This window comes from Salvelinus fontinalis, chromosome 10 (genome assembly GCF_029448725.1).
Source record: "Salvelinus fontinalis isolate EN_2023a chromosome 10, ASM2944872v1, whole genome shotgun sequence".
In the NCBI taxonomy this organism is placed as follows: domain Eukaryota; kingdom Metazoa; phylum Chordata; class Actinopteri; order Salmoniformes; family Salmonidae; genus Salvelinus; species Salvelinus fontinalis.
The window spans coordinates 18,337,666-18,352,230 of NC_074674.1; the positions used below are offsets into that span (position 1 = coordinate 18,337,666).

At 43.8% G+C, this 14,565-nt stretch overlaps 1 protein-coding gene across 1 annotated transcript; it reads right to left on the reverse strand.

Annotated features, from left to right (window-relative positions):
- Positions 1-1,964: 1,964 nt before the first annotated feature.
- On the reverse strand, positions 1,965-14,458 carry LOC129863736 (5'-AMP-activated protein kinase catalytic subunit alpha-1-like). Its single transcript, XM_055935963.1, has 9 exons — positions 14,271-14,458; positions 12,770-12,911; positions 10,421-10,514; positions 8,735-8,879; positions 8,436-8,523; positions 7,826-8,050; positions 6,978-7,485; positions 2,673-2,799; positions 1,965-2,309 (listed from the first exon to the last, which is right to left on the reverse strand). The coding sequence occupies exons 1-9, from the start codon at positions 14,368-14,370 to the stop codon at positions 1,996-1,998; spliced, it is 1,743 nt and encodes a 580-aa protein (XP_055791938.1). The 5' UTR covers positions 14,371-14,458; the 3' UTR covers positions 1,965-1,995.
- Between the last annotated feature and the right edge of the window lie 107 nt (positions 14,459-14,565).

The window sequence follows — 14,565 nt, forward strand, 5'->3', positions numbered from 1 at the left end:
CTCTTCCTCCCGGGGAAGGACTGCCCGTTCCATGATCTCGCCATCACGGTTGACAACTCCATTGTGTCCTCCTCCCAGAGCGCTAAGAACCTTGGCGTGATCCTGGACAACACCCTGTCGTTCTCAACTAACATCAAGGCGGTGGCCCGTTCCTGTAGGTTCATGCTCTACAACATCCGCAGAGTACGACCCTGCCTCACACAGGAAGCGGCGCAGGTCCTAATCCAGGCACTTGTCATCTCCCGTCTGGATTACTGCAACTCGCTGTTGGCTGGGCTCCCTGCCTGTGCCATCAAACCCCTACAACTCATCCAGAACGCCGCAGCCCGTCTGGTGTTCAACCTTCCCAAGTTCTCTCACGTCACCCCGCTCCTCCGCTCTCTCCACTGGCTTCCAGTTGAAGCTCGCATCCGCTACAAGACCATGGTGCTTGCCTACGGAGCTGTGAGGGGAACGGCACCTCAGTACCTTCAGGCTCTGATCAGGCCCTACACCCAAACAAGGGCACTGCGTTCATCCACCTCTGGCCTGCTCGCCTCCCTACCACTGAGGAAGTACAGTTCCCGCTCAGCCCAGTCAAAACTGTTCGCTGCTCTGGCACCCCAATGGTGGAACAAACTCCCTCACGACGCCAGGACAGCGGAGTCAATCACCACCTTCCGGAGACACCTGAAACCCCACCTCTTCAAGGAATACCTAGGATAGGATAAAGCAATCCTTCTGCCCCCCCCCCCCCCCCCTTAAAAGATTTAGATGCACTATTGTAAAGTGGCTGCTCCACTGGATGTCATTAGGTGAATGCACCAATTTGTAAGTCGCTCTGGATAAGAGCGTCTGCTAAATGACTTAAATGTAAATGTAAATGTAGAAAATTGGTTAAATCCTGCTAAAATGCATGTCACTCAGTCAACATGCATTCAGATTTATGAACACATGTAGCCCCTAACCTCAAGATAATTTTGTTAATGTTAGAAATCTAACTTTTGAATTCAGTATAGGACAGTGGGTCTCATTTTGAGAGTGTGAGGGTAAACGATCATGTGTATAGAACTGATTAAAAATGTATCTTTTTAAAAAGCTGTGAAGGAATAAAATGGCATTGTAACGCTTTCAGTCCGTAATAATTTCTCAATATAAATCCACAATTCCATTTTAAAGCACTGAAATCAAAATGCATATATTTTTTTTAAATTCTTTATATTATGTAGGGGACAGACCAATCCAAACAAACAATGACAAACATTGAAATCTAGTCTTAACAATTCAATGTCACAAAAAAAATAACTAAATTAATTCTGATGAAGTACTAACTCCCTTTTTCGCCTGACACGATCGAGAGGGTAATTGCACTTCCTCAGTGAGTCAAACGGACATTGTTGGCATGACAACCCATGTTATGGTCAGTGCCGCTACCCCTGAAAGGCCTGTAGTGCAGTGTCCCGAATTTGCACAGGCATCTACTATAGAGAAACACAAAACTGTGCAAAAGTGCCTCGTTCCCCTCAGCCACCCTATGTGCACCCCCCAAAACCTTACAGCTCTCCTTTCCGCACGCAGAAACTTGCTTTTGTTTTCTCTACTACAGTACAGCAAATTCTGTGCATCACTCAGACTTAGCACACACACACACATATATATATATATTCACTGTTTGGAACGTGATCAGAGGGGGGGGGGGGGGAAATAGTTGTAGGCCAATAATAATGATCGTGAAAACGTAAAACCACCTCAAATAGTATTCTGTCATCATTATAATGAAGTTGCTTGGTCATTGTCGTTCACCTTTTCCTAAAGCCCACCCCCGTGCTCTGACAACCCCCAAGTCAGTCAGGAGGGTTGCGAACTGAACCTGCATCATCAGTGCCTTGGAACAACCCTAGCAGTCACACCCGCCTGCGGTAGGGATGAATCGAGCCATGAATCGGTTGCATGCTTATTGCTTATAAAGACACTCAGAGAGGAAAAAAGGCTAACGTTTTTTTATTTGATCGCGAGCTATCGTGCAAGTAGTTTGATGAGATTGGCGCACATCTCAAAGAACTCTATGGTGTGGCTGCCGGGCCGCGGAACCGCCGTCATAGGTGCGAGGTCGCCTCCTGTCGAGTCAACGGAGGAGGCGAGCGAGGAGGCCAGGGAGCTCTCTGAGGCCTTAGTGGGAGGGAGAGATGTGGCAGGGGTAGTGTTCTCCTTAGCCCCCTCAGTTTGGGACCCCCCCTCTGCAGCTTCGTTCTTAAGGGCCGTGCGGGAGTTCCCCACTGAACCAGACTGGTGAGGAGTGGCAGTCCCAGATTTAGCCTCCATCATGTCATCTTCAGACAGAGAAAGACAGAGGAGAAAGTTAAACATACTTCTGTGGTTACAACCAAACACACAAAAATGCCCTGAAGACAGACCTGTGCCATGTCTAGTCACTTTACATTGCACAGCAGGGAAAACTTCTTTAGGCATTTTACATTAAATGGCAGAGTCGGCAGTAAAGACAACCACTCAGAAAAGTCAGTTGAACCCCATACCGCGCTGTAAAGCGGAGACCCTGAGCTCAGACGTCATGGTATAGCATGTTACTGTACAGCCACCGCGTTCCAATGTAGGCGCTTATCAATGACCAATTCGGCCGCTTTCAATCCGCATTCAGGTTGTTAGAGTAAAGGGCTACGTCCAGGTTGACGTACTGTCTATGCTACGGAAGTCCAGGAGGTAGGTCCTGCCGTCCACCTGGTAGAGCTGAAGGCTCATCTTGGTCTGCATGCCTGTCACTGGGTTCTTCCTCTTCACACGCAGGTAGTACGGGTTCACCACCTGGGGAGGAGGATATGGAGATTAGTTACACATACTTTAAAATGGCACGAGCCGGGTGTAATACACAATAGATGGAATATACAGCATAAAATATTACATTTTTCAACATGGCTTCTGTAGCTGCTTCAGTGGTCTGTATTTCAGTGATTTGCAACTTTTTGAACATGTTCTGTTTGTTTAGTCATCAAAATTGTGGTGTATAATTTGTTTACTTTGTAATATTTTTAGCAGAGAGCACTGACCATTTCAGCAGTTCTAGAGTCTAGGCCGATCAGTGCTTTCTGTTATGGGAGAGTATCGGAAATGCCTCGCCCACTACTGTGTACCCAAACACATTAAACCACAAATAGCTGCTTTCGATCCATCAGGGCAAGAGAAGGATAAACAGGAAACTGAACATTTCCTTCAGAAATCGCTCTCCCATTTCTCCAAGATGAATACAAAATGAGAGTCAGTCAGCTGATCTATTCTTCAGGTCTAAAGGTCATGCCATACCAAAAATAGAACCCAAGAGAAGAAACAGCAGCATTCCATTCTAGGTCAAAGTAGAACTCAGACTGAGCCAGTAGTTTACACCATGCAGAAAAAATATATATACAGCATGTTAATGTTTAGAAAGAACCAGGTTTTACCCCTTCCACCATTACAACTACTCTAAGATTAAAACCATAGATTTTGTCAATGTTTATTTGGGATTGGGCTACAGTGAATCCTCACGGGGAAAATAAACACACAAAAAACATGTTTGGGGGATTTTTTTCATGAAATGTAATCCATAGAATAGTACTTTGGAGGAAGGATTGTTGACATATGGATCTAAAAGCATAATTGAGAAATAATCAAAGTCAGCATATTTATGACATTTTGCTTTTACCCAGGCCTCCTTTAAGACTACATAGTCTGTAGGTGCTACAAAGCTAAAATTGGGCTCATATGAAGTTACCACTTGCTCCATACGAGTAGTATTATGATTTCAATAACCTTTCTTTTACATAAAAAAGTATGAATATTGAAAATATCATTTTTGATCAATATATTGAACATAATATACTCTAAGGGTATATCAAAGTTGCAGAGCGCCATTGTTAGCTTGTTTTAACTACGCCTATAGAAATGGTGGTCTGTCAGGTACTCAGCAGGAAGGTCTGATTTCACTATTATTAAAACAAGACCCAGGTGGCAAATTTAAAGATTCAGAAACTGAGGCCTCTGACACTTCAATGTTGTGATGCAAAAACTCAGAATTAAAACGTTTAAAAAAAAAAAGTATTGTTCATCCTGATAAAACAGTTTTTATTTTTACATAGACGATACATTGGAGATATACGACAACTAATAGATCATGAAACATCTTAGAAGCCAGGCCTGGTATTTATAGCATATTTTTAAAAGGCCTTTGATAAAGTAAGACTGGATTTTTTCAATTTCGGTGATTCTCTTATACAAATGGGTAAAAGTCATGTATAGCAACCCCAGTTGTAAAACAGTAAATAGCGGTTAATTCTCAGAGAGTTTAGAATTGTCAAGATGAATTAAAGGGTGTCCGCTGTCACCATATCTATTCGTTATGGCCATCAAAACAGCTATTAAAATCAGATCAATTAACAGAGGAATAGAAATCCAAGGCTTAAAAACAAAATGGTGTCCATGTATGCCGATGACTCCAAGTTTTATATTAAGTCCGCAAGCTAGATCCCTGCAATGTCTTATTGAAGATCTAGATGACTTTTCTAGAGTAAAACAATTATGATATGTGTACAATATTACATATTGGATATTTAAAAAAAAAAAAAAAACTTTTACATTACCTTGCAGTTTACCTATAGAATGGGCTGACTGAAGTATCACAAGATATTTAAATGAGCGCTCCAATAAATTTCAATAGAAAACTTGTAAAAATAGATAAGATCCTGCAACCATGGAGAGGTAAATACCTGTATTTATGGAACAATTGCCCTGATTAACACCTTAGTCATTTCATAGTTTACTCACTTATGGCATTGCCTACTCCTGAGGATTCATTTTTCAAATTATATGAGCAAAACCCCCCCCCCCCCTCTAAACTAGAAAAGATAAAGCGTGCCCATCTATATAATAATAGGGTGGGTTGAGATTAAATATAAAAGCACTAAACCGCTCTAAAAGCGTCACTTATTCAAAAGTTTTACTTGAACTCAAATGGTTCTCAAGTAGATTACTAGAAAAAGCTCATTTGTTGTTAAAAAATTGCCTTTTTGCAAATTGTCATGTCTCATTTTCGATTAATTGAAAATCACTCCTCAAAAGTATCTATTTTAACAAGCATTGCAAGACTGGCTACAATTTAAATTTCATCCCCCTGAAAATTTAGAACAAATATGGCTGAACTCAAATGTGCTGGTTAATAGAATACCTGTATTTATGGCAAGTGTTTGAAAAGGGTATTTTGTTTTTAAAATGGTCAAGTTGTCTTTCATGGAGTTATCGGAATTGTACAGGAAGGTCTGCGCAATCCAAGATGAATCAATTTATTACAGCATTGCCCCAAAAATGGAGGCAGGTGGCAGCGGGAGGAGGGAACTGGCCAGCCTGCCCAATATAAAGGATCCAAACTTGGAAGAATAAAAAAAAAACATAAATAGGAAAGTATACCAGCTTCATTTGAGGACCAGGATGTTGACAACTATGCCATACAGATTGCAAAATAGTTGGGAAGACATTTTTGATGTACCGATTCCACGGTATAGGGTGTATGAGTTGATATAAAACGACGCAAGAGTCAAGATTTCGTGCTTTTCAGCTAAAATTAAATAGAATTCTTGCCACCAATTTTGTTTTTGAATATTTGAAGCACACAATCATCAAAGTGCTGCAGATTTTGTTGTGAGGATACAGAATCAATAGACCACTTATTTTGCCATTGCCCTCAAGTAGCCGGTTTCTGGTCTCAGGTTTAGGACTGGCTGAAAATGCATAACATTGATCTAAAAATGGACCCTAGAAATAGCACTGTTGGGAGATCTGGAGAGACCGAGTCCGTCAATTACTAATACTCCTAGTAAAAGTAGTTATCTTCAACTCGCAATCTGTGGATTCTATTTGATTAGATAGAAATTGTACATTAAACATCACAGCATAGTTGAAAGATATATGTGGCGTAGAACTCGGAAGAGGGTGGCCAGCAGATAGATGGGATGGGTTGAGGGAAGCTGAGGTTTGGGATGTGGAATTAGAGACAAGTGGGAGTGGAACTGCTGGGCGGGGGATAGAATGACAGTCAAAAATAAAACATAACAAAAATTAAGTTTGAACACCACTGAGGGGCAATGTTATTACAGCTAATGCCGGTTTGCCTGAGGCTGATGCCGTGCAGGCGTTTGTACACTTGCATATACACACACTCATTCAAATGCACACATACACGTAAATAGTGCCATACATGCACTCAAACATTGTTGGCCTTGCTGTCTTTTGTCTCTCTCTTATCTTGGTTTTATTTTTTTGTGTGTGTGTGTGGGGGGGGGGGGGGGGGGGGGGGTATTGGAGGGCTGGTGGCCTGGCGGTTGAGAGCTTGGGCCTGGGGCTGAAGGATCGGGTCCCTGTTTTTGACCTTGTGGAAATTCCAGAGTGGGATGTCTGCTACTTTTAGAGTTATGATTTTAAAAATGTAAGCATTACCAACAGAGTGAACGTAAAAATGGATTCAATTTCGATACCCTCTGCTGGTAATTTGCAATGATACAAGTAAAAGGAGGGCTGTGATTAGTTGCAAGCGGTAAAGCGTCATTTGAGCAAATTTTTGCTTTTTAGCATCTAGAGATGAAGCACTATGGCGCCTTAAAGGAGACCTGGGGTAAGCCAAAAATAAGCCAACTTTGATTCTTTCTAAACTATGCTTTTAGATACAAATGTCATATATATGTCAACAATCCTTCTTCCAAAAGGACTATTATATGGATAATATTGTGAAAAAAAATAAATAAAAATCACTGTCTTTTTGTCTGGGTTTGGTGTGGAATCACTATATAGCCAAATCCCAATAAACCTCTGATCCACTTCTTGACAAATATGAGGGGCCACTTGACAGTTCTGTCTATTTCTACCTGACCTCTTTACCCACTCCTTTTCCTCCCACCACCCTCATCCCCACTCTCTACAATTCTCCCTTCGTTGTTCAATGCCTCTATCCCCTCCCTCACCTTCCACTCGTAGTCGAGCTGCTTCATGGCCCGGCACACCTCAGACATAATATCATTTGGCCTGCTCTGGCTCCTGATCCCCAGGTGCCATTTGGCCCGCCTCACCCCCTGGTGCTTCGACTTCAGGGGGTTCAGCTCGTCCAGCGTGTGTCTCGGCCGGGGAGGGGTCTCCCCCGCCAGGAAGGGCTGCATGCGCTCGGGGTGGGGCTTAAGGCCGGCTGCGGCGGTCAGGTGCTGGTCATCCAGGAACGAGTCTGGGGGACTGGAGGCCAGGTAGAAGTCCTTGGCCTCGGACATAATTCGGCGGTTGTCGATGATGAGATGGTAGGCCACAGCCAAGGGGTCGTGGTGGTTGCGGCTGTACAGGCAAGTCAGGATCTCCTCCTCGGTGCACTCAAACTTCTCACACACCTCCTTCAGGGCCTCGTCGTCGATCATGTTGTTGCTGTAGCACGGGTCCTCTGGAAACAGGTACTTGGGGAGCTCATCTTTGAACCATTCATCCTCTCTGTTGGGGAGGGAAGACAGCGCATGTTCAAGGCAGTCTATTATCCCATAGGGACATTTGTTCTATTAACAGTGCAGCAAGACAAAGTATAGACCAGGAGAGGTGGGTTCATTTTGTTAACGCAGGGCTAGATCAAAAGCCTGCACAGAGGACAGGAGTTTGCCATCCCCGTGATCGGTAATACAGCTTAAAACCGTAACAGTTACAAGATGGAGTTTAATGATGCAGTAAAATAGACGAGAAAATACACTTTAAAAAATCTACTTTTCTCCACATGCAAAGCATATAGAGGTGTTTAAATGCACTTTGTAGACAAATTTGATCTCTTGCGCCTTCTTACCGGATCTCTTTGATGGTGGCCCTCTTCATGGGATCCACCTGCAGCATGTGTTTGAGCAGGGCGGTGACAGAGGGGTTCAGGTACTGGGGCATGAAGAATATCCCGTCACAGATTTTCTTGAAGAGCGTTGGCACGTGGTCGTCGTCGAAGGGCAGCGTCCCACACAGCAGGGCATACAGGATCACCCCGCTGCTCCAGATGTCAACCTCAGGACCTGCATATAACCTGGGAGGACACGAGGGTCAAATCAATCAATCATTTATTTAGGAATTCCTTAACAACAGTTGCCGAAACGTAGTTTAGAGTAACCAAGTCGACTCCAAAGAGCAGGCAGAAGCAGAGGACAATACTACCTGCATATAAACTAGGAAGGACACATCTAGCGGAGGAGGGGAGAGGACGGAGCTGCTCATTGGCATGAACCAAGGGAGTCGTTTAACATGGTGAATATTTAGTGACACTTAACAGTAGGGTCTGTCCCCAAAGCAAAACCGTGAAATTGAACAGTCCTCTTTATTGAAATCTAAGACCAGTCTTTGCATACATTAGCATATTCCCCCATCACGTCTGCCAGTTTCGGTGAGAAAAGAAAAAGAGAGGACAAGTGTACCTTCCAGAGATGACTTCGGGGGCAGCATAGTTCGGAGACCCGCAACTTGTCCTCAGAAACTCTCCGTCCGACATCATGTTTGACAAACCTACAGAAAACACCAGACAATATCACACGAGTGTTTTGTCCAATAGAACGATAGGGTTTCATTTCAGACACACCCTTTCCATCAGGGTTTCAGTAACTACAGCGGACGCATAACCACACCAGCCTAGAACAGTAAGGCTTGGCTCGATCCGGAGGTGTAAATCAGGTGCAGGTGTAGAAAGGTGCTGGTTGGTTAAGGGTGACACACTTACCAAAGTCAGCGATCTTGGCGTTCATCTTTGCGTCCAGAAGGACATTCTCAGGTTTTAGGTCCCTGTGCACCACCATGTGTCTGTGGCAGTAATCTACTGCCGAGATGATCTGCTGGAACAGACGACGGCTCTCCTTCTCATCCAGCTGGAGGCACAGTGGCAAACATACGGGACACACACACGAAACGCAGACACAGCAACACACGCAAGAGGTGAGACATGTCCTTTATAGCTGTCCAGTCAGACAATTTCAGTATTGTAACCACTCCGGATATTTGGTCAATGTCTTTGCTTGAATGATTTAGTAGCCTTAACCTATTGGAAAGAATGCAGTGCAGAGATAGAGCTTTGTGATTTCTGTTGTGTACAGAGGAAGGGGTGGTCCATACGTGAGGCAGGTGCTAACATGACTATTATTGACATAACCATTACACATCCCAACTCTCCTAACCACAGATACACTACATTGCCAAAGGTATGTGGACAACCCTTCAAATTAGTGGATCCGGGTATATTTCAAACACATCCGTTGCTGACAGGTGTATAAAATTGAGCACACAGCCATGCAATCTCGATAGACAAACATTAGCAGTAGAATGGCCCGTACTGAAGAGCTCAGTGACTTTCAATGTGGTATTGTCATAGGATACCACCTTTCCAACAAGTCTGATTTCTGCCTTGCTAGAGCTCACAGAACGGAACTGCTGAGTTCTGAAGCGCGTAGGGCGTAACAATCGGGTGCCCTCGGTTGCGACACTCGCTACCGAGCTCCAAACTGTCTCGAAGCAACGTCAGCACAAGAACTGTTAGTCGGGAGCTTCATGGAATGGGTTTTCATGGCCAAGCAGCCGCTCGGGGGGGGGGGGGGGGGGGGGGGGGGCAACTCCATATTAAGTCCAATCATTTTGGAATGAGCGGTTCGACGAGCAGGTGTTCATATACTTTTGGCCATGTAGTGTAGGTAATTAAGTCAGGGTTATTCAAAATGAAGTTAAAACATGTTATAATTCAAATGTTTTTATGAATATTGCCAACAATAGAATATCTATTTTTTGAAATATACATACCTACAGTAGAAAAGAGAAGAATATCTAATGTTTAACTATATTTCTCTACTCCCAATATTCAGCAAATTACACTGACATTGGCTTTGCAAAAGCATCCGCGAATAGGCTAGCATTGCAACAAGTGCCGCTGGCTGCTGGTAAGCTCTCTGGACTTGGATATACATTTTTGCCAACACATGGCTAACCAGCTAAAACAGCTGCTCTTAGTGAAAATGTGTTTGGAGTCAACTTTCTAGCTAATAGTTTTCCATTATTTTGAAACTAACAGATCCTATCTACTAAATCTAATCATTTTAAAATGTTCTGTTTAAAATGGATGATATTAACTGGATGACAAAAAATGTTTTGCTAACATATGATTGGGGTCGCTGGGTCAACGGTTTGCCTGGGAGGGGGTCCCTGGGCAAGAAAAGGTTGAAAACCCCCTGAGCTAGGTTAATAAGATTCAGATGAGCACAAGACTACCCACAATCCCAAACCACATAGTGTATTTCAACAAAACAGGCTTCTTGATGTAGAATACCACCTACATTTTTTGGGGGGTTGAACAAAAACCAGGTCTATCATTTTCCCAAAACCTGCATACAACTAGAGGAATTAAAATTTTTCTTCCCCTTACCTTTCCGTTTTTGCAGATGTAGTCAAAGAGCTCTCCTCCGGACACGTACTCCATCACCATGAAGATGTCCGTTGGAGTGCTGATCACCTGGTACCTACGGTCCCAAAGGATAAATCACAAAAGTTACAACAACAAAAAAATAGTCTAGACATGATTGGACCAAGAGATTTCCATAACCATGCCACCCACCTGACCAGGAAAAACCTCTGGGCACTACTGTTTAACACGAGAGAAAACAGTCAAGGATCACCAAAGTTCTCAGAGGGATGACAAACCCAAAGAATTATATTTCAGCTTTACCACAGAACGAAAGTGGGCAAATTGCTAAATAAAGTCTAAGACTGAGAGGTAGCACTTTTAGGACAGATTCAACTGTTGAGGCATTTATTGATCCTAAGCATAGAGGCAGACATTTTGCAGGACGACTCCTTAGTGGGCCATCGGGTTCAATGGTTGGTCGGTGTAAGGGAGACTGGCCATGGAACCAATGGGTTGGTCGGTGTAAGGGAGACTGGCCATGGAACCAATGGGTTGGTCGGTGTAAGGTAGACTGGCCATGGAACCAATGGGTTGGTCGGTGTAAGGGAGACTGGCCATGGAACCAATGGGTTGGTCGGTGTAAGGGAGACTGGCCATGGAACCAATGGGTTGGTCGGTGTAAGGTAGACTGGCCATGGAACCAATGGGTTGGTCGGTGTAAGGTAGACTGGCCATGGAACCAATGGGTTGGTCGGTGTAAGGTAGACTGGCCATGGAACCAATGGGTTGGTCGGTGTAAGGTAGACTGGCCATGGAACCAATGGGTTGGTCGGTGTAAGGTAGACTGGCCATGGAACCAATGGGTTGGTCGGTGTAAGGGAGACTGGCCATGGAACCCTTCAACTAGCTAAACATAGGCGTACTTCCCTAGATCAAACATCCATGTGCAAAATGCTACTTTTCTTCATTCCTGTGCCACATATTAGTACCACAAGGTTATCAACACAAGTGTCGTACAAGCATGCAGCCTGAGCTCCGTCTCAAACTGCAGCACAGTAGCCGAGGAAAGGAAGCAAGCATGTGAAGCTCAAAGTTAAACCAATCCCACCGCAGCTTCAGAAAACTCACATTCTACTGGCCTATACAAACAAGGCATCAGTAAATAAGGGGTAAAGGGCAACTCTTCACTCATTCTTCTGTAGCATTATGTAATTTTCAAATCGGACTCCAGGGGCTGAGTGTAAAAAGAAAGTTTGCTAAGTGGGAAAATAAAGGTCTAGTCACAAGGGATCAGGTCCCCGGAAATGCCCCGACTAAGCCTACGCAATGATACTCAGTGGCGCTCACAGGTCAAGAAGACTATTGTAAGGGGCTTTTTCATTCAGTCAATAGAAATAGGCCTAGTTTCCAAAAAATAAGAGAAGAATCCAGAAACAAAGGAGAGCGCTGACCCTTCATTACCAATGAGCTAAATAATGAACACACTGGATTTATGCTGCCCTTACTCTGACAGAGGTCAAGTGAAAAAAATGGAGGTCAAGGGATGGACAGGTTGAGAGAGCGAGAACACGGGAGAGATAGTGGGTGGGAGAGAGATTGATGAGAAAAAAAAGTATGCATCAGTGTAGCAGAAACAAAAGGGAAAGAGTGATGCACTCAATAAAACCCACCATTAAAAGCCCTAAAATAGCTCTCTGGGTGGCATTAATGTGGCAGTGGTGGGATTACGTAGGGGTCCGAACGATTGAGCGAGCTGTATAATCTAGGATTTACAGTTTAATGATGTAGTGTTGCCTGAAAAGCTGGAGGTTCTGGACTTAATGTTTTTTTTTTTTTTTTTAAACCTTTAACTAGGCAAGTCAGTTAAGAACAAATTCTTATTTACAATGACGGCCTAAGAACAGTGGGATAACTGCCTTATTCAGGGGCAGAACGACTTGTCAGCTCGGGGAGTCGATCTAGCAACCTTTCGGTTACTGGCCCAACGCTCTAACCACTAGGCTCCCTGACGCCCCTTCAAAGATGTGTGAATGTGTCAAGCACCTGAGGTTCTAGACTTACAGCTTTTGGGGATGCCTGAAAAGCTGGAGGTTCTTACAGCTTAATGATGTGGGGATGCCTGAAGCACCTGAGGATTTAGACTTCTCAGCTTAATGTAGGCTGCGTTTACACAGGCAGCACAACTCTGATCTTTGTTACACTAGTTGGTCTCTTGACAAATCACATCAGATCAGATCTTTTTCAGAGCTGATGTTTTTGGTCAAAAAGACCAATTTGTGAAAAAATATCTGAATTGATCTGCCTGTGTGAACACAGCCTTAGAGCTTAATGATCCGGGGATGCCTGAAGCAGATGAGGTTTTAGACTTACAGCTTAATTATGTGAGGATGCCTGAAGAGCTTGAGGTTTTGGATCTCTCTACGTATCTTTCCCACCACATCCAGACTGCGGATCTTCTGTCTGTTAAGGATCTTCACAGCCACCTGGTGTTTGGTCAGCTCGTGCTGCCCCACTACAGGAGAGAGAGAGCAAGAGGGCAGGAGGGAGAGGTTAGGAAATATTGTAATAAGAACACAATCATAACGAGCTTAGCAGACCCCAGCTAACACAATGACAGGCAAATCTGCATTGATGACTGACATTACTCCCCATTTGCAGTGAAAGAACACTAGCATGGCATTTCACCACTGAATCAAATAAATTCATTATGCATCATGACTGACAGGCCTACATCTGCAATGTGCTGTTTAGTCACCTGTGAGCAGTACACAAACTAAATTTGGGTTAACGTTTCCTTCTGCATGGCTTATAGGCCTACATCAGCACACACACACCTATCTATCTATAGACTGGTCAGAAGAAGAACAAGTGAAAAATGTGCTGAACTATACAGAGAGGGAGGACTGTAGAAGGGGTTGCACAAATTACTTTATTGATTTAACGGTTATGTTGGTAAAGCATTAACCCAGCAGCCAGTCATTTAGAACATAATAGGTCATGGAATAAATGGTCCAACGTCCAGCATGTTCTAAACTGACCACTGCGAGGACGTAGGAAATAACAGCTATATAGTCTAGTTGGTGGCTTGATATCGAGTTTTGTTCTCAAATCCCAAGCAAAGGAAGACAAAGCAGGGAAATGTACATGTTCTAGTTTGAAATAGACTTAACATTAGTGCCTAACTAGGCTATACAAGTCAGTTTGGTCCTCTTGGATATCATAATTTTAGGTGACATGCCATTAGAAAAGTTATGGTATTTTGACAGTGTAGATTGAAAGCAACCTAGGGGCAATGGCTAATGTGTCAACGCAAATGGAAAGTGTGGGAGATGTGTCTGTCCTCAATAATTCAGCCAGGCCCAAGATAGTTTGCATGCATGCATGTATGGCATAGGGCGAGCACGGCTAGATGGTCAGTTTGTAACTGGGCAGCTCACGTTAGTTAAATGAAAAAGCAGGTTTCCTGGTTGAGAAACCATTAATGTAGTATTGCCTTGGCTAGCAATTTGACCTAAGTTTATTCTAGTTTGCCAACTGCTGTTAGCCGGCAAGCGAGTAAACTTGGTTATCTAAAGCTCTGAGTAATTCGACCACATAACTAAGGTTAGCTGGCTAGCAAGCGAACTAGATTGAACACATGACAGTACTATCGTTTAATCGATCAGACCACCTAGTACACTAACTTAGCTGTTTGATTCTAGAGCCTGGCTGAGCTAACGACGTTGACGAACTAGCCTAGCAAAGCAAGCTAGCTAAATTACGTTAGAGGCCAACAAGTGTTAGCACACGGCTAGCTAACAGAGAAACGTCCCCATCCTCTCTCGCGGGTAACTGCCGGTGGCAACTCGATTAGAAAAGTCATAACAGTTACCTTTAACTTTCCCGAACGTCCCCACTCCAAGTGTGTCTCCAAGAATGTAATGTCCGATTTTCACTCTTCCTTCGTGTTTCTGTTTATCCGTCGTCGCCATCTTTCCTGCAGTGGCCTAGCCTATCTGCTGCTGCTGGCAGACGGAGCAGACTAGTTGGAGCGAGCAAGAAAATGCGAAACAGCGTGAAAAAATACTCTTCCGGTCTTCTTCTTCGGTATGGTTTGATATGTTGCATTACCGCCCCCAACTGAACTATAGTATAGATCCATTACACCGTGTGATACAAAATGGGAA

Bases quoted from the DNA above. Each gene is read 5' to 3' on its own strand.
- LOC129863736 (XM_055935963.1), bottom strand. From the start codon at position 14,370: ATGGCGACGACGGATAAACAGAAACACGAAGGAAGAGTGAAAATCGGA. The intron at 8,880-10,420 runs GTAAGGGGAAGA...CTGTGCCTCCAG, and splicing joins ACATCTGCAAAAACGGAAAG to CTGGATGAGAAGGAGAGCCG. The intron at 7,486-7,825 runs GTAAGAAGGCGC...CCTCCCCAACAG, and splicing joins GCCACCATCAAAGAGATCCG to AGAGGATGAATGGTTCAAAG.